Source organism: Eubalaena glacialis, chromosome X (genome assembly GCF_028564815.1).
Source record: "Eubalaena glacialis isolate mEubGla1 chromosome X, mEubGla1.1.hap2.+ XY, whole genome shotgun sequence".
In the NCBI taxonomy this organism is placed as follows: domain Eukaryota; kingdom Metazoa; phylum Chordata; class Mammalia; order Artiodactyla; family Balaenidae; genus Eubalaena; species Eubalaena glacialis.
In genome coordinates this window covers 137,504,615-137,529,684 of record NC_083736.1, presented here as the reverse complement: position 1 = coordinate 137,529,684, position 25,070 = coordinate 137,504,615, and the positions used below count along the sequence as shown (strand labels likewise).

At 58.4% G+C, this 25,070-nt stretch overlaps 2 protein-coding genes across 9 annotated transcripts in view; one reads left to right on the top strand and one right to left on the bottom strand.

The window, feature by feature from the left end:
- Positions 1-17,796, bottom strand: part of IKBKG (inhibitor of nuclear factor kappa B kinase regulatory subunit gamma) — a 22,223-nt gene extending 4,427 nt beyond the window's left edge. For 2 of the 7 annotated variants that reach the window (XM_061178294.1, XM_061178295.1), the window contains exons 1-4: positions 17,706-17,796; positions 9,381-9,582; positions 5,848-6,059; positions 1,328-1,446 (exon numbers count right to left, since the gene is read on the bottom strand). In XM_061178294.1, coding sequence (XP_061034277.1) covers positions 1,328-1,446; positions 5,848-6,059; positions 9,381-9,567 — 518 coding nt within the window. In that variant the 5' untranslated portion in view covers positions 9,568-9,582; positions 17,706-17,796. Of the gene's footprint in view, positions 1-1,327; positions 1,447-5,847; positions 6,060-9,380; positions 9,583-12,821; positions 12,951-17,705 lie in introns of those variants that run through there. The other 5 variants (XM_061178290.1, XM_061178292.1, XM_061178291.1 and 2 more) reach the window with 3 other exon arrangements.
- G6PD (glucose-6-phosphate dehydrogenase) lies at positions 13,304-25,070 on the top strand. 2 transcript variants are annotated; one of them, XM_061178287.1, is made up of 13 exons: positions 13,304-13,511; positions 14,371-14,498; positions 20,653-20,690; positions 20,771-20,879; positions 21,401-21,618; positions 22,439-22,597; positions 22,685-22,810; positions 23,058-23,151; positions 23,433-23,619; positions 23,707-23,942; positions 24,031-24,107; positions 24,218-24,310; positions 24,409-25,070. In XM_061178287.1, exons 1-13 carry the CDS (start codon positions 13,400-13,402, stop codon positions 24,497-24,499), a joined length of 1,668 nt encoding a protein of 555 aa, XP_061034270.1. In that variant the 5' UTR covers positions 13,304-13,399; the 3' UTR covers positions 24,500-25,070. The 2 variants fall into 2 exon arrangements, with proteins under 2 accessions (XP_061034270.1, XP_061034271.1); XM_061178288.1 differs by lacking the exon at positions 13,304-13,511 and adding an exon at positions 13,701-13,804.

Sequence of the window (25,070 nt, the reverse complement as noted above, 5' to 3'; positions counted from 1 at the left end):
AAATGGCCACGCTGAATGATATGAGATGCAGGCAGGCTTCCTGCCCCGAGCCGTCCAGCTCAGCACGTACATGCTCAGCCACGGAGACGGGGGCGGGGGACAGGAAAGGAGGGTGCCCAAGAGCCTACAATTGCTGGAGTAATGCCCCTGCAGGGTCATTAAGTGACCAAAGTCGGCTTCTTTCATGTGCATAGAAAAAAGATAGGCGGGGAAGACCCAAAAGTGCCCTAAAAATTACACGTGCCTTTTCGAAGCCCGGAGGGACAGAAGCGTGTACGGGAAACAGCAGAATGCGAAGAGCCCGGGGTCAGCAGGCTCAGCCTTCCGCGGCCTCCCTTTCACCGTCTTCTTTCTAGAGGGCAGCGCGCTCACACGCTGTCACCCCTGCCTGCTCCTCCAGCCTCCTTCACAAAGGCGCCCCCGACACCGCCCAGGGCACCCCGATCACCTCCCGTGCTGGGAGAGCTGGGGCCACCTCTGTCGCCTGGACCCGTCTTTCTGGATGGCAGCGGCCCGGCGGCGTGAGAACCACTGAAACATCCGTGCCCTTTGACCCAATGACCCCACTTACAGGAACCTCCCTCTGCAGGAGAGAGCGACTGGCGGGCCTGAGGCTGCCAGCTTCGGAAGGGCCGGCTGGCAAGGCTGCCCCTGGGGTGGTGCCCGGGCAGTGGGCTGGTGCGAGTGCCCTGCATCGACGAGACACTTTCCCTACTGATAAGGGTGGTCCCTGTGCCTGGACTCTGGCACCACAGGGTGGTTTATGGGGCGCACCTGCTTTCCCCTGGGAATCGGGAAGTTTGGCACGTGCCGGGCTGCGACCAGCCCTCAATGAAACCCGGGGCGCTGAGTCTCGAGTGGGCTCCCTGGGTCTCCAGGGCGGCATCTGTGACTGCCGGAGAAGGGAGAGTGCTCGGCTGGCCCCTCATGGGAGGGAGAGAGGAAGCCGAAGGGGTGGGGCTCTCCACCCCCGACCCGTGTCTTCTGTCCTTGGGGGTGCTGGCGTGTGCCCTTTCCCTGCCATCAACCTCAGCCGGGAGGGCACTGGAGTGCTTTCCTGCAGATCACGGGGGTGCTCTTCCCCGCTGCCCGGCAAATGCCCCCTCAGGAAATAATCCAAACTCCAGCAAAAGGTCAGAGAGGCCAGAAGTGCCGCTGGGACTCAGGTCCTGGACACCCAGTCCGCAGCCCCACCACACACCTGCCCCACGACCGTGTGCTCCCGTCCATCCCGTCACAGAGGAACTCTCTGGAAGCCCCTGAATGGCCTCATTCTTCTCGGGCACCCTGACAACGGCCTCCAGGCTGGTTTTCCCTCCCTACTCACCTGCCCTCCAAAGCCTGCCGCTCCTTGGTGGCGGCCTCCAAGCGACTCTGGCTCTCCTGCAGCTCCCCCAGCAAGGATGTCACCTGGGCTTTCACTGAGGCCTTGTCCTCGGCCATCTGCTGCATGAAAAAAAGCCACTTCCTGTCGGCGATGCTTCCTTACCAGCTGCTCACCCCTGGCAGCCCCAAGCCCCAGGGCAGCTGAAAGCACTGAGACGGGTCCCCCGAGGGTCTCCCCTCGAGCCCTCAGCACCCTCACTCATCTCACCTCTCACCTCTGGAAGCTTCCCCCCGCCCCCAGCGAGGCAACTGAAGTGGTGGAAAGGGATCGAGTCCCATGAGCCCCCACTCCCAGCCCCTCCTCATCCCTGCAGATGGGGCAACAGGAGACCCAGGGACACGGGAGCACAGAGGTGCCTCGAGTCTCACAAGGCTGACAACCAGGCCACGAGGGCTGAGCCCAGCAGGAGTCTGTGTGCCTCCGTCATCAAACTGTCCAGATCCCGGTCCCCTGAGACCTCGGGCTGCTCAAGCCCAGGGTGCAGCGCCGGTCCTCTGCATACCCGGCCCCTCCGCAGTAACCCCTCGGTAGTAACCAGCACCCTTGTGCTCCCGGCCACACACACGGCCCCGCCCACCATCCTTCTCAAGGGCAGTCTCAGGGCCGCGTCTCCTCTCCAGCTACACGCGCACGACGATGACCTGCTCCGTCTCAAGGCTTTCAGTACCCTCCACGGGCTGAGGGCTTCCAGATTCCTCCCTCCAGGACAGACTTCTCTCCGGCACCCCAGCTTAGCTACCCAACTGCCTGCCCAGCTTCTCCACATCGAGGCCCGCAGGCTGCAGTAAGCTTTCCCCAAAAGGACCACAAAGCAGGGGGCTTAAGACAACAGAAACGGATTGCCTTCTAGAGGCCGGGAGTCCAAGAGTAAGGTGTCGGCGGGGCTGGTTCCTCCTGAGGGCCCTTGGCTGTAGCAGCCTCCATCGTCACGTGACCATCTTCCCTGGGTGTCTGTTTCTCTTCTTTTAAAGATACCAGTCATTGGATTTAGGCCCATCCTAAGCCAGTGTGACCTCATCTTAACTTGATTACAGCTGCAAACACCCCATTTCTAAATAAGGTCACATTCTGAGGTACCAGGGGTCAGGATATGGGCATTTCTTTTGGGGGAACATAATTCAACCCATAACACCCCCTACACTAGACAGGAATCCAGATAATGTCTCACACTAGCACAGCACCCTCCCACGGCTCCTGTCACACTCAGGATCAAAGCCCGAATCCTTCACTGGCTTACTAATCCCACATGATTAGCCCCACCATGACTCTGCCCTCCTCAGCCCCTATCCACTCTGCCCCAGCCATGTTTGCCTCTTCGGTCTTCCCTGAACATCACAGGCATGCTCCTGCCTCAGGACCTTTGCACATGCTTTCCCCACCTCTAAAACAGTCTTTCCCCAGATACCCACATGTATTCCAGTCCTGACTAGATGGCACCCCAGTGAGGCCTTCCCCATCTAATCCATCCTCCAGTTAGCAGCACAAAACCTTGGAGTCTTCTCTGCCTCTCACAGCTCACATCGGATCCACCAGGAAATCCTGTCAAAATGTATCTTAGAATCTATTTGATGACACTAAGCAGGTAACGGTAACTACTTTAGGTGTGACGGTGGTATTGTTCCTATGTTTCTTAGAGATGCACACTGAAATATTTACAGATGAACTTATACGGTGTCTGGAATTTGGTTCAAAATAATGGGGGAACTCCTAGGTATCTACCTGAAAGAAATGAAAACCCATGTCCACACAGGAATGTTCACAGCAGCGTTACTCCTAACAGCCAGAGTGGAAACGACCCAAATGTCCATCAAATGACGACTGGATAAACAAAACGTAGTCTCTCCATACACTGGAATATCATCCAGCCATAAAGTGAAATGAGGTACTTGGACAGACTACAGCATGGATGAACCTCAAAAATATGATGCTGGGACTTCCCTGGTGGCGCAGTGGTTAGGACTCTGAGGTCCCAATGCAGGGAGCCCAGGTTCGATCCCTGGTCAGGGAACTAGATCCTACAGGCATGTTGCAAGTAAGAATTCGCATGCCAATAGGGAGGGTGGGAGGGAGAGAGATGCAAGAGGGAAGAGATATGGGGACGTATGTACATGTATAACTGATTCACTTTGTTATACAGCAGAAACTAACACACCATTGTAAAGCAATTATACTCCAATAAAGATGTTAAAAAAAAAAAAAAAGAATTCGCATGCCATGACTAAGGAGCCCACCTGCCACAACTAAGACCTGGTGCAACCAAATAAATAAATATTATTTAAAAAAAAAAAAAAACGTGATGCTGAGTGAAAGCAGCCAGACATGAGAGCCACACGGTGGATTCTACTCACAGGAGATGCCCAGAACAGGCAAACACAGCCAGGAAGATGAGCGTGTGCCCGGGGCTGGGGAGGGTGGGACTGGGGAGTGACTGCTCGTGGGGACGGGGTTTCTCCTTGGGATGGCGACAATGTTTTGGAAGCAGATGGAGGTGATGGTTGGACAACTCTATGACTATACTAAAAACTACTGAATTCTACACTTTCAAGGGGTGAATTTCATGGTATGCTGAGTTTTATCCCGGAAAAGCTGTTGGAAAAAACTCCAGCCTGTGGCTCTACCACTTTCTCCAGGGACGGGCACTCAGCTATGCCCAGGTTTTTGCTGGGGTCACCGTCTTATCCCCATCACCTGTTGCCCATGTGCAAGAGTTTCTCTTACGTATACCTGGGGTGCAACTGATGAGTTGGGGGTGACCTAAATTTTCAACTGGAAGAGAAAATGCCAAATAGTTTTTCAGAGCAGTGGCACCAACTGATGCTGCCACCAGCAACATGAAGCCACGGCCCCTCCAATACCCACTACTGTCGCACTTGTCAGCTAGAGATAGGGCTTTGGCAGTGGCTCTGATCGCTACCGTGAAGCCAGCATCCCATCACGTGAGCATGGGGCAAGCGGATGCTCTGAAGGCAGCCTGAGAACAGCAGCCTTCTCCTTCTCACTTCTGCGCCGAGTACACCAGTTCAGGATTGCAGTGGCTTTACCGATGGCCCCAAAGTGACATGGCCACGGCCTAACCCCCAGTACCTGTAAATGGGACCTGATTTAGAGACAGGGTCTCTCCAGATGTGACCAACTTAAGATGAGATCGTACTGGAGGAGGGTGGGCCCCTGATCCAGTGCCTGCTGAGAACTACAAAAGACTCGGACACTCGAGCAAACTCTAGAGTGGCTTCTTGCAGCCTAAGGTCACGACCCTGGGCCGGCCCAGCCCCCTTTTGAGTTCCTGTCTGAGAAAAGAGGGCTGGCAAAAGAATGTACCGTTTGTTCCAGCCAACACCTGACCTAGCCCCCCACCATCCTCAGAGCCTTTCCTAAGAGGGCTCCCAACTTGTGAATCCTTCCTCTGTCCCTTTGAGACAACCCAGGAGTCTTTCTCGGGGACCTGAGAGCCATTCCTCTGAAACTGAATCCTCAGGAAGGATAGGGCCTCGGTCTGCCCGTGTCTGCGCGGGATGGAATCCTAACTTCCAGAACTGACTCCCGGGGTGGATGCCGCTGACCTCACCGGGCTGACACTGAGCCACCCCGCGTGGGTTTTCACTTGAGCCCCTGCTCGCTGCCCCCACCTCACTCTCCCTTCAAATCGCCAGCACCTCTGTGCCCATCAGAAGGGTGCTCGGCGCCTTCCCCTGCTGTTGGTAGTTACCGAACAAAACCTGTTTTTACCCCTTTACCTAATGGCCGGCTGAGCCGCTCTCTGACACCAGTGTCTTCATAAGAGGAGGAGAGACGCCCAGACACACAGGGAGAAGGCCACATGACAGTGTGCTTGCAAACCAAGGAACGCCAAGTCCTGCCAGCCAGCATCCGAGGCTGGGGGAGAGGCCTTGACCAGATCCTGCCCTCACGGTCCTCAGAAGGAACCAACCCTGCCCTTACCTTGATCTTGGACTTCCGGCCTCTAGAACTGGGAGACAATACGTTTCTGTGGCTTAAAACTACCTGGTTTGTGGTACTTTGTTACAGCACCTCCAGGAACCTAACACACCTCCCCAAGGGCCCCCACCAGGCAGTCTATGCCACCAGGGTGATTTGGGCCGGGGCCCCAGGCCACATGTACCAGCTTGACCTGCGGGGCGCAGAGACCCAGTAACTAAGGTCAGTCACGTGGGCGCCCCAGGCCTCCAGGACTGACCCCCACTCAAGTCCCCGGACCGCACCACTCAGGGGAGCTTCCCTGGTGGTGGTACCCGTGCATGTCATCACACGTGGCCCAGCCTCTCCTGGACCCGCCCTCTGTTCCTTTTATCTTTGCTGATTTCAACCCGCATCCCTCCTGGGTGACTAAGCCATGACCACGAGGACAATGGCTTTTGCCAACTCCGGGAGCCCCCCCCCCCGCCCCGGCGACCCCGAGCGCAGTCCCCGCGGGTCCGGGGCGGGCGGCGGTGGCCCGCTACCTGCTGGCACGTCCTGAGGCGCTCCACCTCCTGCAGGGCCTGCTCCCTCTGCCGGTGCAGCTCCCACTTCTCCAGGCTCAGCCTCTCCACCAGGTCCCGGGCCTCCTGGAACTTCTGCATGAGGAAGGCCTTCTCCTCCCTCTGGCTGCCCTGGAAACGCTGCAGCTCCTCGCAGCGTTCCCGCAGCATCTGGTTGCTCTGGCGGATGGCGTCTGCAGAGGTGGCAGGGGGCAGGTGAGCCCGGCGGCCGCGGCCTCCACCACCCCGCGGCCTCTCCCACCCTGACAGCTTCCAAACACTCCCTTCACTTCGCCGAGCGCTTTCGAAGTCAACTACGCAAATGACGTGCCCCCAGTGTCTCCAAGATATTAACCACGTCAGCTTCACTTAAAAGCATGTGTCCAGGAGTTCCCTGGTGGCCTAGTGGTTAGGATTCCAGGCTTTCACTGTCAGGGCGTGGGTTCAATCCCTGGTCGGGGAACTGAGATCCCACAAGCCGCACGGGGCAGCCAAAAGAAAAAAAGAAAAAAGCACATGTCAAATGCCACTCTCTTCGCAAGTGACTCTGGAACTCATCTGCCCTCTGCGTGGGTCAGAGGTGGGCCGCCCTGGGGCCCTGGGTCACTGCCTTCGGGATCAGACTCGGGGGCACAGCCACCAGAACAAACTTGCCCGTGGCACTGCTGGCCACAGACCTGGGGGGTGGGCGAGAAGCCCTGGAGCAGGCCACTTAGCCACCTCTCTGAGCCTCACCATCCCCATGTACATGTTCAACGGGGACAAGCGTACCCATCTCACAGGATGAGGAAGGGTAAACAAAACAGCAGCCAAGTGCCTGGTTTTCAAGACAACCTCAAGAACCAGCCCATCCTCCTTTCCCCGGGCAGTCAGCAGGGCCTAAGGAAAGGACAGCCACACACCCGGGGACACCCCAGGCAGCAGAAATCCGTTGGGGGTGACAGAACTGATCCGTGGCATGCAAAGGTTCTAGCCACTGCAGAGCTGGACAAGAGGGGGGCAGGCAGTAGCTTCAGGCCCCCCTCTGGTCAAAACCCCGAAAGAGCTAACTGGTGCCTGCTGACGGAACATTCTTTCGCTGGAACCACAGTGGCTCCTGAGCCTGGCTCCAAAGCCGCCTTCTGCACCCCGCCGTCCCCTGCCTCAGGTCCCTCACCAGCCCCCACCAAGGCTCAGCTCAGCTCAGCTCACACGCGACTTCTGTTGTTAACTGAGGTGCAATTCACAGAACACCAAATTCACTATTTTAACTATTTTAAAGTATACAGTCACTCAGTGGCTATAGTATATTCACCAAGCTGTGCACCCATCACCTCTATCTAGCTCCAGAACATTTCCATCCTCCAAAAGAAATCTCATACCCACTGGCAGTCACTTCCCCTCTGGCCCCGGACCCTGGCGCCCACTCATGCTTCTCTCTCTACACTCACCTCTCCCGGACACACCACATCAATGGACTCCTACACCAGGTAGAAGCGACTTCTTCCATGAAGCTTCCCCACAAATACTCCAAGCAAATCCTATGTCCTCCCTCCTGCCCCCTCCTCCATGGACACGATCACAAGCATCACAGGGGCAGACACCTCGGGCCCCGGGACTTTGGACCAGGGCCTGATACACCGCAGCCGTAGCAGCAGAAACGTGCAGAGCCCGAGCTCCCTGGGGGGCAGCTGGGGGTCCATAGGCCCCGTCCGGCCAGCCTGCCACACTCTCACCCCCGAGTCCCCTTTGCCAGAGCGCTGTCCTGGGGATGAGCAGAGACTACGCACGTAGCTATGGAGGGGGAGCTGTCCCCCCGCCCCTCAACCTGGCTGCCAGCTCTATGTGGCCCCAATACAGTAAGACATTTGATGACATCTGGGGATATTGCTGGCTGTCTTAACTGAAGGGGTGCTATTGGCACCTCGTGGGTAGAGGCCAGGGAGGCTGCTCAACACCCCACAGTGCCCAGAACAGCCTCCAGATATCTGAGCGCTGAGGGGGAGGACCCTGTCCTAAAGCAGGTAGGCCCTGGCCCTCTGTGCGCGAATCAGGGCTGTCTCCAAAGCAGGCCAGCGCTCCAAAAGACCAAGCAGCCCCCACATGGCCGGCTGACCACGCTGGACCCTTTCCATCCTGCGAGAGAAGGCGACTCATCTTCACAGAAGAAGAGACACATACTCTAGGCACAAGTTTGGTCCCTGCCTGGAGGGCCTCAGCCAACACCAGTCTCTGAGGCCTACGGGGCACGTGACTCGTCAGCACAGGGCCCCACATGACATCCCATCACACCAGAGGATGCACTGTCCAGCAGCGGGGCGGGGGAGTGGCTCCATGACTGTGGCCTCCACTGCTTATGTCACATGCCAACCTGCCCGCCAGCTTGGACAGTGGACGGCTGAGTGAAAACAACCAAGGCCCCGTCCTCTGGGATACGGTGTACACAAAGGCTGCGACCTTTATAAGCCCTGAGTTGCCAAGAGGAACCAGGATGAAGCAAAAGTGGCCATATGCCCCATCACTCCCCGTGACCCACCCGGGGAGTCTGTGCCGCCCATCCCCACCTGTAGCTCTGGGCTCGGCAGTGTAGAAGGTCCTCACAGCACAAAACACAAGAGTCTCACTGAGTGAGAAGCCAGGGGCGCCGCCTGGGCAACTGGGGCTACCGTACCCAAGGAGCGGCACACCAGACGAGGAGCCCCCGGGCCACGACCACCAAGGGGGGAGGGCTGTCCCACGCGAAGCGGGCAGGAGTGGGTCACACCCCAGGGCAGCCACACCAGCTGAGGGGCGCGATGCGACGGCCCCTGGGGCCTGGAGAAGCTGCCCCCGATGCAGGTGAGGACATGGAGGGTGAGTGAGTGGGGCTGTGATGGAGATGGGGAGGGGGCGGCCCGGAAAGTACTCGAACCCGGCCACCTGGGGGGTGGGTGCTGCTGGAGGACAGCCCTCAGCTCCGGTATCTTCGGGGAGCATCCGCTGGGCTCATGCCCCGCGCACAGGGCCTGGACGCCCCTTTTCCAAAGCAGCCCACTGGCCCTTCTCAGGGAGGCCACGCCCATTCCCAGAGCAGACCACAGCCCCTTTCTGGAGCAGGTCACGCCCCCTTCCCAGGATAGCCAGTGCTTAATGACTGGTCAGTACGGAGACAGAGGGGGTCTGGCCGCGTTGGCCCAAGTGGGACAACGAAGAAGGGTCATTCCCGCTCCAGAGCTCCTTGTACGGCTGGCCTGCACTGCGGCCCAGCTTCTCCCTCGGCCCTCCCCTGCTTCTTCACTGCCCTGCCCTTCCCTTCCCCTCCCCAGTGTTACTCCTAAGAGGACTCTAAATAAATGTCCTGCATGCCACTCTGTATCTCAAAGTCCACTTCCAGGGAATCCCACCTGAAACAAAGAGGAAGGGCAGCTGAGCTTGAGTCTCTAACTGGCCCACCCCAGTCCCAGTCAATGCAGAGGCGCAGGTGAGTGGGATAACCCTTGCCCCAGCAGTGCCGGGTCCCCGGACATTTTACTCCACACACCCGCCGCCTCCCTCACCTCGGAGCTCTTGATTCTCCTCCAGACAGCGCTGGAAGGTCTCAGGAGCACCCTGCTCTGAAGGCAGGTGGAGCATGGCCGGCTTCCCCAGAGAAGACTCTTCACCCAGCACGTCCTGGTCCCCTGCCGGGCCGCCGCTAGGCTGCACCATCTCACACAGCGGACTCTTCCAGGGGGGCCTGCTCATCCAACACGTCAGGGTCTGAAACAGAGAGCCAGCAGAGGCGTCACATGAGGAGGCCCATGCAGAATTCTCCTACCCGGCAGGCCGGCGAGGAGTTCGGGCGCCACACTTTGACGAGCACTGTGCCAAGCGGAAAAGGGTGCTAAGAGGTGGCACACACTCCCATTCCAAAGGGAGGTACGGGCGTTTACGCAGCGCTTCGAAAGGTCACGGTTCAGCACTGGTTGTAAACTGTGCCTAGCACTATCTCCAGGCTGTAACCTGAAGAACTTCACCAGAGAGGAGAAATCACGGAGAAGATTATTTTTGGAGGGAGGTGTCAGTGTGCCGGGAATCCTACCCCGACACATACACCTCCAAGCACGAGTGGAGGGTGCTGGCCCCTCACCCAGTGTACTGAGTGGAATGATGGCCCCCAATAAGGTATGTCCACGCCCTGAGCCCCAGAACCTGTGACTGTGACCTGACTTGGCAAAAGGGGCTTTGCAGATGTAATAAAGTTAAGCATCTGGAGATGAGATCATCCTGGATGAGAGTGGCCCTAAATCCAATGGCAGGGTCCTTATAAGACACAGAAGAGCAGAGACACAGACGCAGAGGAAAAGCCACGTGAAGATGGAGGCAGAGACGGGAGCGATGCGGCCACAAGCCAAGCGGCACCTGGAGCCCCCAGAAGCTGGAAGAGGCAGGAAGAACCCTCCCCTGGAACCTCCAAAGGAAGCACGGCCCTGCCAACACCTTGATCTCAGGCTTCTGGTCTCCAGAGCTGGGAGAGGATAAATTTCTGTTGTTTTAAGCCCCCTGGCTTGTGGACATCTCCTACAGCAGCCCTAGGAAATCCATACACCAAGTAAGAGGGGCTTCACTCAGAGTCTGATGAGTGTTCCCTGGACCTGAGGGGCCAAGGCGGACATCTAGCACCTGACGTGTACTGAAGCATCCGAAAGTGGGAGCTGGGCTCACAGCCGAAGAGAAAGTGGCAGACACAGGCTGAGCTCTTTGCGTTCTCTTATGAACTCGAGTACAGAGAGGGAGGCTATGCCGGACAGCACCAGCCCGGAGCCCTTTTAAGTCCTGACCAAGAAGACCGACTACGTGGAGGAGGAGGCCAATCCCAACAGAAGTTTCCAGGAGTAGGGCCTGAGCTTCAGCCAGAGACTTGAACACCGAATGAGCCTGGACGTTTCACTATTACACTGATACTTACCTGAACACCCTCCTGACCCATCAGCAGTATCTGACGGATCGCTGGTCCCTGATTCCGGAACAGCCCACTCTCCTGGTTTTCCTCCTACCTCACTGGCTGCTCCTGCTCAGGCTCTTTCACTGGACCATCCTCATCAGCCCAGCCCTTCACGTGGTGGTGCCCAGGGCTCTGTTCTGGGATCGTTTCTCTAACTCCAGTCACTCCAATACTAATTCCACCCATACTCAAAGCTGTAACCCTCATCTTAATGCTGATGATGCCCCGAATCAGAACTCTTTCCTGAACTCCAAACTAACACATCAAACTCAACATCTCCACTTGGGTATCTAGTCATCCTCTCAAAACTAACGTCTCTAAAACTGCACTCCTGACAGTCCCCAGAAGCCAGCTCACCCACGGCCTTCCTTATTACCAGTTGATGGCAAATCCATCCTCCAGTTAGCAGGACAAAACCTAGGAGTCCTTCTTGAGTCCTCTCTGCCTCTCACAGCTCACATCGGATCCATCAGGAAATCCTGTCAAAATGCATCTTAGAATTTATTTGATGATGCTAAGCAAATAATGGTAATTATTTTAGGTGTGATAGTGGTATCGTAGTTATGTTTCTTTCAAAGTCATTTCTTAGAGATGCACACTAAAATATTTACCGACGAAATTACACGGTGTCTGGAATTTGGTTCAAAATAATGGGGGAACTCCTAGGTATCTACCTGAAAGAAATGAAAACCCATGTCCACACAGGGATGTTCACAGCAGCATTACTCCTAACAGCCAAAGAGTGGAAATGACCCAAATGTCCATCAACTGATGAATAAACAAAATCTAGTACGTTCCCACGCTACAACATTATGTTAAGAGAAAGAAACAAGTCACAAAAGACCACATATTATATGATTCCATTTATGTGAAATGTCCAGAATAGGCAAATACATAGAGACTAGTGGATGCTTAGAGCTGGGGTAGATGGGGTGATGGGGGTGATGGCTAAAGTTTATGGGGTTTCTTTTTGGAGTGATGAAAATGTTCTGGAATTAATGGTGATGGTTGTGCAAGTCTGTGAATATACCAGCGAACTGTACACTTTAAATGGGTGAATTGTAAGGTATGTGAATTATGTCAATAAAACTATTTTTGAAAATAACAGAATACTGTGAGGGGTATAAATTAAACAAAAGTAGCCACGAGTTGGTAACTGTTGAAGCTGGGAAGTGGATACATTGGATTTACTAGACTATTCTTTCTACTTTCGAACATCTTTGAAATTTTACATAATAAAATGATCAGAGCACTATCGTCTCTCACCTGGATTACTACAGTCACCTCCTAACAGGTCACCCTGCTCCTACCCTTGCCCCCTACAGTCTGTTCTCCCCACCGCGCCAGAACAATCAGCCTAAAAGGTGATTCTGATCACATCCTCTTCTACTCGGATCCCTACCATGGTTCCTCATTGCCCAACGCATAAAACTCAAAGTCCCTACAACCCGCCTACAAGGCCGTGCACTATCTGGTCCCCCATGGCTTCCACTCTAAGTACTTTCCCCTCGCTCACTCTACTCCAGGTATAGTGGCCTCCTTAATGAGTTCCTCGAACATGCCAGGATGGCCCATTCATCCTCAAGTCACAGAAATGATATGAGGTCCGGGAGACAATCACCTTTTGCAAAGGGAGCAAAATGAGGCACATGAGTTAAGATACTTCGCTGCCAAGTTATATTTGAGACCTTTTTAAAGAACTTAACCTCAAATGCAGTCAAGTTTGATGAACAGAAAATGTCTCCGAACTAGAAGAGTCATTCACAAACTAGGGGTGTGGTCAGACTCCGCCGTGGTGGAGGAAGAAGAGGCAGAAACAGTCCCGCTCGCCGCCAAAGTAACCTGAGTCCTAAATCGGCCGGCCTCGGCCCCTGGTCTAGAAGCTGGCGGCAGAACCCGGCCGGGGCCCAACAGGAGGGGGAAGCCTGGTCGTCCGGGGCGGGGGGAGGGGGGGGTCTCGGAGGCGGCGGAACGCCCACCGATGGTACCCTGTCTTCGGAGAAGAGGACCACACCTGTCAGCAGAGTCGGTCCGACGTGAGAAAGGCGGGAGTGGCGGGCCCCGAGCGCTCCTCGGACCCCGATGCTCCGAGAAAGTCCGGGTTCCGCGGTAGCCCTTCCTTTCTCCCGCTGCCAAATTCCCACTTCCGGCTTCCGGTGTCGTAGCTGTGGGATCCGGAAGTAAAACACTCAGGCCCCGACCCCGGCCGGCCGGCGAGAGGTGTGAGGGAGGCTGCCTCAGACCGAAACCCGAGCCCGCCAGCCTCGGCTGGCCCTCAGGACGCTCCCCAGTAATATGCGTCGCGACCCGCATTCCCCCTTGTCTCTCCGTCGGTGGCATCCAGCCACGGGGCGCTTGGCCGCCCCGCCCCCGTTAGGGGAGGAGCCACGACGAGGCTATCATCTAATAGGGCCGGTTTGACCTGAGCCGGCGACCGGTCCGGCGAGGGGACGGGGCTGCTGAAGGCCCCGCCCACAAACAAGGTCGAGGGGCGTGACCACGCGGCCGGCGGAAGTGGAGTCCTTAGCGAAGGCGCGGGACCTCCCAGGGCCCGCGAGAAAGCCGGACTATAGGGGCGGGGGCGGGCCGGGGATGGGCACGCGGGCGAGCAGTGGAGAGCAGCACGCGGACTCTCGAAGCACCGGGGACACGGTGCAGCGGCGGCGGGTAAAGGAGGCGGCTCGCGGCCCGGCGGCCAGCGCAGGTGCTCAAAGGGCAGGGCGGGCCAGGGCTGGGCCCTCGCACGGGGTCTGCTGGTGGGGGGCGGGGGGGGGGGGGTCGGCCTGGGATGCGCGCGCACCTGCCCGCGCCCTCGGCCCTTCCCGCCCCTCGAGGGAGGGGCCTGCAGAGGCCCCACCCGCGCGTCTCGCCTGAGGCTGGTCAGCTCAGACCAGGTGCCCGCCCCCGCCGGTTAAATGGGCCGGCGGGGAGCAGCCCCCGGAAACTGCCGGGAACTCCGGGGCTGCGAGCGCGACGGGCGGCAGTGTCGAAGCACAGGTAACTGAGTGGGCGGTCGCGGCGCTGCGAGGCACTTTGATTTCCCATACTTGGGAACGGGGCAAAATCGAGAGGGTCTTAGCCGATCTCACAGTCCCCTGCATCCCCGCCCCCCCGCCACACTGGACACGGAACTTCCCGGTGTCTCGCAGCGTGGCAGGAGGAGGGCTGGAGCTACACTCCATCAGCTGCACAATCTAGCATGCTCCGGCTCATTGTGGAGTTTCCGCCTGAATCCCGGGTGAGATAGTCTTAAGCAGGTCGTACGATGCTCCAGCAGGGTTTTACTCAGTCCCCCAGAGCGGAGGCCCTAGTAGGAATTCACTAATGCTTTGGGTAATTTTGTAACATACACCATGAAAGAAGGTTGCCCAGAGAGTATGGCCAGAGCCCAGGGCCAGCAGTTTCTAACCTCCCAAACATCCTGCTCCCCAGCCATTCACAGTGAGTGGTTTCAATAATCAGGCACCAGCTGGGTGAGAGCCCAAAGGACCCCTCCAGAAAGGGGCCAGCTTCTCAATGCTCTTCTGTTCTCCTGCCTTGTTAACGAGTTTTTCTTCCACCAGAGAGCATCATGGCAGGGCAGGTGGCTCTGAGCCGGACCCAGGTGTGCGGGATCCTGCGGGAAGAGCTGTACCAGGGCGATGCCTTCCATCAGGCTGATACGCATATCTTTATCATCATGGGTGCATCGGTGAGTCTCCCCCAGGCCCCGCATCGTAGAAGCAGCAGACTTAGAGCATGACGTTGCTTCGGGTCCCTTCCCTTTAGGTACCTGGGCTTTCCCAACTGATTGTCGTCGGGTCCCCCGGGCTCTGCTCGGTTGGGCTCTCGCTGTTGCTCTTGCTCATGTGCCACTCCTCCTGCCACCACCCAGTATACACACACCGCAAGGCATTTCTGAAGTCCGTGTGCAGCCATTGACTGTAGACCTATGTCCTGGAGCTGGGAGGTCCTTAGAGACTGTCTGGTTGGACTTCCTCCTCCACAGGGAAAACTGAGATCCAAACAGGGGAAGCGATTCATTCTGGGAGTATGTTTTCCAAACCTGTTTCTGACTTGACAGATGTCACACAGTTAGATCCAGAGGTAGGATTCGAGGCCGAATCTCTACCTTATCTCTCTACCGTCAAGTTCCCTGAGGAAAAACACTCGACCTTTCTTGAAACGCCATCTCTTTGCCCCAGCTTCCAAGGCCTGCTGAGGAACTGAGACCAGCCCCATTGTCTAGCCAGTGGAACTGCCACTTTGCTCTGATCAGAAAGGCCAAAGAGTAGAAGCAAAGGCAGAAGTAAAGCACGCTGACCATACGTGATGGGGGTGGGGGAACAGGAGAGGGAGGGAGGGTGGGTCCTCGGAGAGCCATGACCCCTGACTGAAGCACTCTCCCCGCGTGCCGTGTGGAAACAAGATCTCCCCGGTGGTAAGACGTGAGCAGGGGCTGGGGAGCTGTCAGGGTTTCATCTCAAAGTGAAAGTGGTCTCTTTTCACTTTTCACCGTGGACTTGACCAAGAATCTGCTACCCATGATATGAGCATCTTTGCTGGTAACTTACTATATAAACCTCAAGCAAGAGTTCTACCCAAACTAGTCAGCTCTTGATGGGGAAGACGTTGTCTCTCTGTGACTTCCACACCCCTGTCCCCTCAGCTCTGGAGGAACTTGGTTCTTCGTTCATGTGTCGTAACACGCCACCGTGCTTTGCAGAGCCTGCTTCCTGCCAGTTTTGTGATTCTGTTCAGAACTTGGGAAAGCGAGCCAGAATGCAGGGCTCTGCCAGTGGGAGGGAAGGAAGGTCACCCCAAACACTGTCCCCTGACCCCCTGTCACCCAGGACGAGCACACGGAGCAGGCCTAGCACCCCCCTGGCCCAGCCTCATCCCCTTAGAGGAGCCAGAAACCTTCACACCTGGGACTGTGTCCAAGAAATAGCTTGGGGGAGAAAGTAACTCAGGACTATTTTTCCTCCTTCCCCCCGTCCCCATACCGGCCTGTCACGGGATGCTCCAACAGAGGGTCCCAGGCCTCAGTAAATGGCATATGGCCCCAGGCCCTCAACATTTAGATACCTCATTGAGAGCACCCAGGTTTGCTCTGTGGCCTGGGGCAGGTGTCTTTCCTTCTCTGAACCTCATTGTCTGCACTTAGCACCTGAGGTCTTTGGAAACAAGTGTGGAGGGCCCTGGGCTCTGCGGAGCTGACTCTGTGACTCCACTGCCTTCCTGTGGGGCGGGCTTGGGCTTAGGCAACTTTGTTTCTTTGCCAACAGTAGGGTTCCCCTTTGCTCTCCTCTGCTCTGGGAGCAATAACCAGAGGCTTCTAGAGCAGAAGTGGGGAGTGCTGCTCCAGCAGGGCAGAGTGGGGGAGGAGGAGGGTCCTTGAGGAAGAGCCCTTGTGTATTTCTCCCTCCTCCTGTTCCTGGTGCCGGGGAGGGGGGGGGTGGGGGGGGTGGGGTTGTCCCTGCATGGGCAGCACCTAGAACAGCTCCCACCTAGCCCAGCTGGGAGGCTTCCCCCCTCCCTCCCCCTCCTCCTCCTCCTCGTGGGAACTGTCCTGGGGGCCGGGACCGAAGGTGAGTGCATGTGACAGCAGACACTGCCAGACCTTCGTGTTCCCAGGGCTCACGAGGAGGGCCACGGAACAGAGCCTTCCTCTCAGAAGGATGAGCGGACGCAGAGCCCCTGGGGCAGGCTGGGCTGCAGGGCTGTCCTCTGCCGCCTCTCCTCCCTGGCCCGCTTACCCAGCCATCGCCCGCGTGCCCAGCTTCCTTCCTGGGGGCGTCCTGAGGCTGGCTCGTGGCCTTACCGATGGGCTTTCAGCCACTCTCTTCTCCCTGCTCTGAGACCGCTGTCCCCCTTCTCAGGACCCCCACCCTCGGCCGGGAAGGGAGTGGAGGTACTTACTGTCCCAGTTCAGAGAGCTCTGGAATGAAGGAGCTCAGTTTCTCCTTATAGACCAGCACTGGGAGAGGAACCTGGGGCCTGGCACATCGTATGTGTCCTCTCCCAGGCTGGAGCCACTTTCCCCCCAGTGGGCGGAGAGAGCATTCGGGGCAAGAGAAGGAGAACAGGACTGGGAGCCCCCTCGGGCAGGATTGGCTCACTGCACGGTCCTCAGCACATCCCTCGCCTCTCTGGGCCTCGGTTTCCCCACCTGGACCACGAGGGCCGTGCGCTCGATGGGTGCTCAGGTCCCATCCCAGTGATGGGCCCGTGCATGGCATGACCTGGCAGCCTCAGCCCTCCCTCTCCTCGGGGTGTTTCTGGGCTGCCTCCCCTCTTAGGGCGATAAGATTCTTGCTGTGTCATGATGACTCTGGCACTCCCCCAACGGCCTGATGATTCATGAGCCCCAGGGAGTAGGAGGGAGGCCCTTTTGTTGGTTTTGCAGCCCAGCCTGCCTCAGCAGCCCCAGGGTCTCACCCCAGTGGCTGAGATCCAGCTGGGCCCCAGCAGAGCTGCGGTCCACCCCGGGACCTGGGCAATCCTTAACCCGGGTGGCCCTAGGGGGACAGGGATAGCCCACCCCTGCCTGGCCTCCAGCTGGCAGCCAGCCTCTGCATTCTCTGCCGCGCCCCTCCACCCTAAAAGCCTCCGAGACCGAGACCAAGGGTTTATAAAACTGGAGACTGAGGTCAGACCTGGGCGGTGACAGGCAGGTGGCGGCCCACGGCCGTTTGCTGACAGTTGGAAACCTGAATCAGGTACTGCTTCTCCTACTACGTCACCATGTGTCCCCAGGCACGTCCCTCCCCGCTGTGGTCCTCGGGAGCCCCATCATCGCCCCCACCATGCGCAGCGTGCTCTCTTCCCATGGTGGTTCTGGCAGAGGAGTCCAGCCCAGGCTGGTGGGGAGGGTGGGCCTCCCCGGGCCCCTGCCCCGCACTGTCCTGGGTCCTACCTCGTCTTTCCGTCGGGTGACTCGGAGCCCGACAGGCCACTGGTCGCAGGGCTGAGCTGAACAAGGCGAGCAGGTTCTATCGCTAGTTAATCCCAAAGGGACCGGCGAGAGCAGTGGGGTGTGGGGCGCCGTGAGTCAGCAGGCAGGACACTGGGCCCGGCGGGCAGCCTGCTGGAATTTGATCGGAAGCAAACATTCCACTTGGCCAGGAAGGCGGGAGGTGGCTGTGGGCCGTGGTGCTGGTCGTTTCTCCCGGCCAGTCCCCGACAAGCCCGGGAGCAGGCGGGGCCCACCGAGCCCCGGGGACCAGAGTGGAGTCTCCCACCGGCCCGGTCCCAGTGATGGGGAAGCAGGAAGCAGGCACCGATGGGCCCTGGCAGGAGGGGCCCGCAGTTGGGGGCTACTGGGCTCGGGAGCAGCTCGAGGCCCCGGCTGGGAGTCGGAGCCGGACCTTGATGCGCTGCTGTGTCCGTGGCTCCCGTGGAAGGTGGCAGGCACGTGGGGGATCAGTTCTGAGCAGTTGGCAAGACATGGGCAGGGGCGGCAGCAGGGGGAACCCTGGCTTGGGAACCGCCCACTTCGGGCCGTCGGGGTCCCGGTGGAGCCTGGAGGTGGTGACCTGGGGTGGAACAGACACCTGGGCTTGTCTGCATGCAGAGGTCGGCTCAGCCTGGGAGTTGGAGGCCGAAGCGAAGGACAGGAGGAACGCGAACGTTTGAGTCTCATAAGTGGCCCGCCCCGACCTCCACCGCCACCCAGGAGCCCCCCAAGTGCCTTCCTAACTGTCTGTCTAGGGGGCAGGGATTTTAATCAGGTTGGAATTGCTTCGCTTCTGGTCACGCGGCTTCTGTTCTGCAGTGGTTCATAGACGTGAACCCGTCCAGTGGTTACGTGGCTCCTAAGGTCATTTTGCCGTGAAGATTTGGGTCCTTATCCCTGGAGGTGGTTTTCCTGCCCAGGGTGAGTCCAGCGCCTCCGCCCAGCGGCCCTCCCTGATTACAGGGCGGGCGCATGAAAGGGTGGCCTGCTGTGCCCCGCAGGCTTCCTCTGCCCCCCAGGCCATGCCCTCACTCGAAGCCTCTTCCACAGAGTGGAGAATTCCTTTGTCAGGTCACCAAATTAACGCATGTTGCCATGGCTATGGCGACTGGAGTGGAGAGAAGGGACTTGGTGACTTTTTAGTGAGCCTTCTGTCACCTCTGTGGGATGACCATATTGTTGCCCACAGTTGCTGTGTGTTCATACCCTTGCTCTTACTTTGGAAAGCTTCACGCGGACACAAGCCAACAGCCGAGCACGAGGAGCCGCCAGCACCCCGGCCCCAGCCGCCTCAGGTTCCCCGGGCCCCACCTTCTGAGCTTAGCAAGGCTGCTAGATTGAAAAATCAAAAGGAGTAGACAGATTTCTTACAGCTTTTTTTCCTTTAATCTGTTAATGTGGTGAAGTTCAGTGTTTTTTTTTTTTTTTTTTTTTTTTTTTTGCTTTTCAGCATCAAACCAACCTTTCGTTTGCAGGATGACCCCAACTTGGTTCCGACATACTCCATTTTTGACGTTCCAGAATCGGGTTTGCTGGTATCTTCTGCAGAAATTTTGCATCTGCATCTGTGTACATGGACAAGATGGGCTTGGGGCCTCCTGTGTGCATTTCTCAGAGGTTCCAGCCACAGGGTTCTGGGGCCCCATCACGTGACTCAGCAGGTGCTTCCCAGGCAGGCTTTGCCTCAGACTGGCGTTCTCTCTTCCTGGGAGACCCGCTGGCAGAGCTTTCTGTGCCAGGATCAGGGCCAGGCTTGTCTTGGTGGGAAGGCTGTGGCTGCAATCCTGTCTCCTTAATAACCATTGCCTGCTCAGGTCCCTTGCTCCGTTTTGGTATATTGGATTTTTCTAGAAATGTGTCCGTTTCACGTAAGTTGCCAGACATGGAGTAAGGTTGTTCATAAACCCCTCTTCTGTCTTTCCCGTCGGTAGTTTTGTCCCACTGCACTCCTAATTCTTGGTGCCTGTTTAAAAAGCAGTCTTGGGACTTCCCTGGTGGTGCAGTGTTTAAGAATCCACCTGCCAATGCAGGGGACACGGGTTTGAGCCCTGGTCCAGGAAGATCCCACATGCCACGGAGCAACTAAGCCCGTGCGCCACAACTACTGAGCCCGCGAGCCACAACTGCTGAAGCCTGTGCTCTGCAACAAGAGAAGCCACCGCAATGAGAAGCCCGCACACAGCAACCAAGAGTAGCCCCCGCTCGCTGCAACTAGAGGAAGCCCGCGCACAGCGACAAAGACCCAACGCAGCCAATAATTAATTAATTAATTAATTAATTAATTTTAAAAACCAGTCTTGCCAGAGGGCTGTCTGTTTTGATTAGTCTTTTTCAAACACCAACTTTTGGCTTTGTTGATCTTTTCTTTTGGTTTGTTTTCCATTTTATTCATTTTTATTTTTCATTGTTCCCTGCCTTGTAATTTGTTTGGCTTTAAAATTCTGCTGTCCTTTTTCTAACTTCTTCAATTGAATTCGGAGCTCATCAGCTTCCAGCTGTTCTTTTTTGCTAACCTAAGCATTTAAGGTCACGTCTCAGTTTTGATGTGTGCTACTTCCATTGCCATTCGGTTCCAGGGAATTTAGGGTTTTCTTTAGCCCGTGAGCTGTTTAGAAGCGGGCATCTTGTGTTGGCTTTGGTTCTGCCTGCTCGACCAGAGACTGGGGTCTGTGGATCGTGGAACCAGCGGGTTGGTGGTTGCCTCCTGGCCAGCACGAGGTCTGTTTGCCTCGAAGTGCCCCCGGCAGTGTGCGAGCACTATCGGGTCAGGGTCAAGGGCTAGGCTGGGCTCTGGTTCAAGCTGCTCAGGCTATACACAGGGGCAGGACAAGGGTACCCGGGTGTCCTGGAGGGAGATGATCTAGGGCATGTCCTCAGCTCCTAACCATGCCTGTTTTCTCTGCCACAGGGTGACCTGGCCAAGAAGAAGATCTACCCCACCATCTGGTAAGCTTGTTCCCCCACTGCTCACTGCCCCCTGCGGCCCTCTTGCCCTCGCCCTCGCCACAGCCGTGCTCTGCCCTCAGGTGGCTGTTCCGGGATGGCCTTTTGCCCGAAGACACCTACATCGTGGGCTATGCCCGCTCCCGCCTCACAGTGGCTGACATCCGCAAGCAGAGCGAGCCCTTCTTCAAAGTGAGCGGCTTCTGGGGTCTCCATACGTGCCATACCCCCCTCCCATCACAGATGCCCTTCCTCCCTGCCCCCAGGCCCAGCCTTTCCCCCCTGTGCCGGGGCCACTCCCTCCCTAGGGATCCTCAGCCTGGCACTCCTCCCCACCTGCTCCCACTGCTTCCTTGATGCCAGCCTGAGACCCCTGTTTCCCAGCCCCCTCTGACTTGGGCTCACCAGTTCCTCCCCACTGTACCCTGCGGCCCCTCCACCATGGAAATGCTGCAAGCCTGACTTTTCTCAACATACCGTACTTTGGTGGAATGACTTTGGAGAGAGATCTTTCTCCAGGTCAAAGTTTCCTGAACTCTGGCTTCCGTCTTAGGTCACGCGGCCCCCGCCCCCATGGGTGTGCAAAGCCGACGAGATGGGAGTGAACCCAGTGCAGGGCTAGGATGGCTGACTGCTCAGGAAGCCCACCCTGCCTATGGGATCAGGGAGGGAGGGAGGGGCCGGGCCGACATCCTTGTGTCCATATTTTCTAGGCTGCCCCGGAGGAGAAGCCCAAACTGGAGGAGTTCTTTGCCCGCAATTCCTACGTGGCCGGCCAGTACGACGATGCAGCCTCCTACGAGCGCCTCAACAGCCACATGAACGCTCTCCACCAGGGGCCACAGGCCAACCGCCTCTTCTACCTGGCCTTGCCCCCCACTGTCTATGAGGCTGTCACCAAGAACATCCACGAAACCTGCATGAGCCAGACGTAAGGCTGCTCTTTCACCCTCCCTTCCTGCCTCCTGGGCTGACCGATCTAGGGAGTCTGAAAAAGATAGATGTCCCGTGTTTGTTCTTGCCATGAATTAGCTCTCCAAAGAAGGGAATAGGAGTAAGAGTAGTTCTCTAACAGCCTTTACTGAAAATGCTACCACCCGTGTTTACCTTCCAAATGCCCCATATGAAATCCCGTTGTCCCTGGCAGCAGTCCCGGCTAGCACCACAAGGTGGCAGCGTTGCTCCACGAAACTCTGGCTGCCGGTTGCTTACTCTAGCTTTCGGCGTTTCCCAGGGTCCCCTCGACCACCACCAGAGGGCAGCGTTGGTCCACGGGAACCCTGCTGCCTGTGCCGCAGCAGCTCAGCGCTCTGTTGTTTTCCCAAAGCCACGGCCATGTCGGTTTCACTTTGTCCCACATTAACTCTCCTTGAGGAATAAGGGGTCTTTCCCCACATTAAAAGCCACGGAGGTGGCTCTGCTTTTGGCATCCCCTCCCCGTTTTCTCACTAGCTCGGGGCCACTCCTGACCCTCGGGGACCAGGAGGGAGCAGAGCCGGCCAGTCAGCCCAGAAGGCTTCTGAGGAGGCTTTGAGCGCGGCGCTGAGGGCTGGGAAGGAGGGGAGGTGCTCTCCGCGCTGAGGCCGCGGGAGGGCCAGCCCGGCAGAGCTCCGCTGGCTCATCTCACCGCAGAGCGGCCGCAGGGAGGCTCTGCCCTCACTCCCTGGGGAAGGGGCTGTGGAGGGGGAGGAGGGTCTCAGCCCTGTTCCCCAGCGAGGGTGCGGGAGTGACGCAGCTCCGGCCTCCCGCAGAGGCTGGAATCGCATCATCGTGGAGAAGCCCTTCGGGAGGGACCTGCAGAGCTCCGACCGGCTGTCCAACCACATCGCCTCCCTGTTCCGCGAGGACCAAATCTACCGCATCGACCACTACCTGGGCAAGGAGATGGTCCAGAACCTTATGGTGCTGAGGTGCGACCGGGGCCAGGGCTGGGCGCTGGGGGGCCCTGCTGCTGCCCCCTCGGACGCCCACCAGCCTTCACCCTGCCCCTCCTGCAGGTTTGCCAACAGGATCTTCGGCCCCATCTGGAACCGGGACAACATCGCCTGCGTCATTCTCACCTTCAAAGAGCCCTTTGGCACTGAGGGTCGTGGGGGCTACTTCGATGAATTTGGGATCATCCGGTGAGAGCCTGGTTCCCCTTCCTGGGAGATGGGCGGGGGGCCATCCCGCCACCCTGCAGGGTCGCCTCTTCCTGTTTTGGCAGCAGGAGTGTCTGAGCAGTCAGGAGTGGTCACGGTCTTCTTCCTTGCCTTAAGGGGACCTGGCAGACACTGGGGACCAGGAAACAAGCCCAGTTTCAGGCCCTGAGCCCCCAGAACCTGGCCAACGAGGAGCCTTAGCTCACTGTCCGCTCCTTCCTCCCGCCAGGGATGTGATGCAGAACCACCTCCTGCAGATGCTGTGTCTGGTGGCCATGGAGAAGCCCGCCTCCACCCACTCGGATGACGTCCGTGATGAGAAGGTGGGTGGAGCTTCGCCCTCCCAGACCCCGCCCCTTTCCGCAGCAACCAGTCCTGAGCCCGAGGTGTCCTGTCCCAGAACTGACCTTCTAGGCCTCAGCTTCTCCTTCAGAAACAGTGAGGGTGGGCTGAGGTGGCCCCAGAGGGCCCTTGCGTGGCAGAGCCTCCTCCTGACTATCCGGGCCACTCACCCGTCCAGGAAAGCCACCCCTCGGAGTCACATGGTTCCTGGCACCCGCTGTCCTTGTTACCCAAGGGGCCCCTCTCCCTGGCTCTTCTCCAGGTCAAGGTGTTGAAGTGTATCTCAGAGGTGCAGGCGAGCAACGTGGTCCTGGGCCAGTACGTGGGGAACCCCAACGGTGAGGGAGAGGCCACCAAAGGGTACCTGGATGACCCCACGGTGCCCCGTGGGTCCACCACGGCCACCTTTGCGGCCGTCGTCCTCTACGTGGAGAACGAGAGGTGGGACGGTAGGTGATGCCGCCGGGCCCGCGGTGGTGGGACCTGGCCCCCTCATCCACCCGAACGGCCCCCCAAGGCTGGCCTTGTCCCCCCAGGGGTGCCCTTCATCCTGCGCTGCGGCAAAGCCCTGAACGAGCGCAAGGCCGAGGTGCGCCTGCAGTTCCGCGACGTGGCCGGGGACATCTTCCGACAGCAGTGCAAGCGCAACGAGCTGGTGATCCGCGTGCAGCCCAATGAGGCCGTGTACACCAAGATGATGACCAAGAAGCCTGGCATGTTCTTCAACCCCGAGGAGTCGGAGCTGGACCTGACCTACGGCAACAGATACAAGGTGGGTGCCCGCCTGCGGGGAGGGGGTGGCGGCCAGGGCTCCAAGGGGCGCGCGCCTCGGTGACTCCCTCCCGCCTGTCCGCCGGCAGAACGTGAAGCTCCCCGACGCCTACGAGCGCCTCATCCTGGACGTCTTCTGTGGGAGCCAGATGCACTTCGTGCGCAGGTGAGGGGCGGCCCCTCCCTCCCTCCTTCCCCACCTCCTTCCCCACCTCCTTCCCCACCTCCTTCCCTCTGGGCCGCCACCCACCCCATCGCCGCCCCCTGTCCCCTCAGTGACGAGCTGCGGGAGGCCTGGCGGATCTTCACTCCTCTGCTGCACCAGATCGAACACGAGAAGGCCCAGCCCATCCCCTACGTCTACGGCAGGTGTGGGGGGCGGCCGGGGAGGTGATGGGGGTGATGGGGGAGGGGGACCGTGGGGCTCAGGGTTTCCTCACCTCTCCCCCCATCTGTCCCCCTCCCAGCCGCGGCCCTGTGGAGGCGGACGAGCTGATGAAGAGAGTGGGCTTCCAGTACGAGGGCACCTACAAGTGGGTGAACCCGCACAAGCTCTGACCCTGTGCTGGGCCCACCCCCACCCCGCCTCTCCGTGCTCCCCCGCTGCCCCCCCCCCGCCTGACCCACCTCGGGAGGACCCGCCTCTGGAGGACTCGGGACCACAGCCCTCAGCCTCACATTCCTGCCCGAGCTCGGGCCACGCCACCCGCCCCTGGGCCCAGTCTCATTCCTCTGCCACCCAGCACTGTGACCGTCCCCGCCCGAGCCAGCCTCTGCCCCCTGGACTGAGCCCCGCTGGAGGAAGGAGAAGGAGGGCTGCAGTTGTGGGCAGCAGGGGGGCAAGGTCCTCGGAGCGCAGGGGAAGGGGGCAGGCGCGGCCCAGTCTCAGCACCACTTGACATTCCTGGCTCCCCACTGGAAGGGACCTCTGTGCTGCCCAGCAGCGCGCCTGTGTCGGGCCTCCCGAGTGGCCCTCTGACCCCCCCAGCTCCCGCGGCCACCCTAACTCAGCACTCCACGGCCGCCCCATCTCACCCCGCCCTCAGGTGGTGCCCTCGCCACCGGAAAAGCAGAAACGGCAGGTGGGATGCCCCCGCTCAGTCCCCTGCCATTAAATCCGCAGACGGGC

Coding starts and splice junctions, on each gene's coding strand:
- G6PD (XM_061178287.1), top strand. CDS start 13,400: ATGGGCACGCGGGCGAGCAGTGGAGAGCAGCACGCGGACTCTCGAAGC. Junction 14,499..20,652: donor TTATCATCATGGGTGCATCG/GTGAGTCTCCCC, acceptor TCTCTGCCACAG/GGTGACCTGGCCAAGAAGAA. Junction 24,108..24,217: donor CAGATGCACTTCGTGCGCAG/GTGAGGGGCGGC, acceptor CTGTCCCCTCAG/TGACGAGCTGCGGGAGGCCT.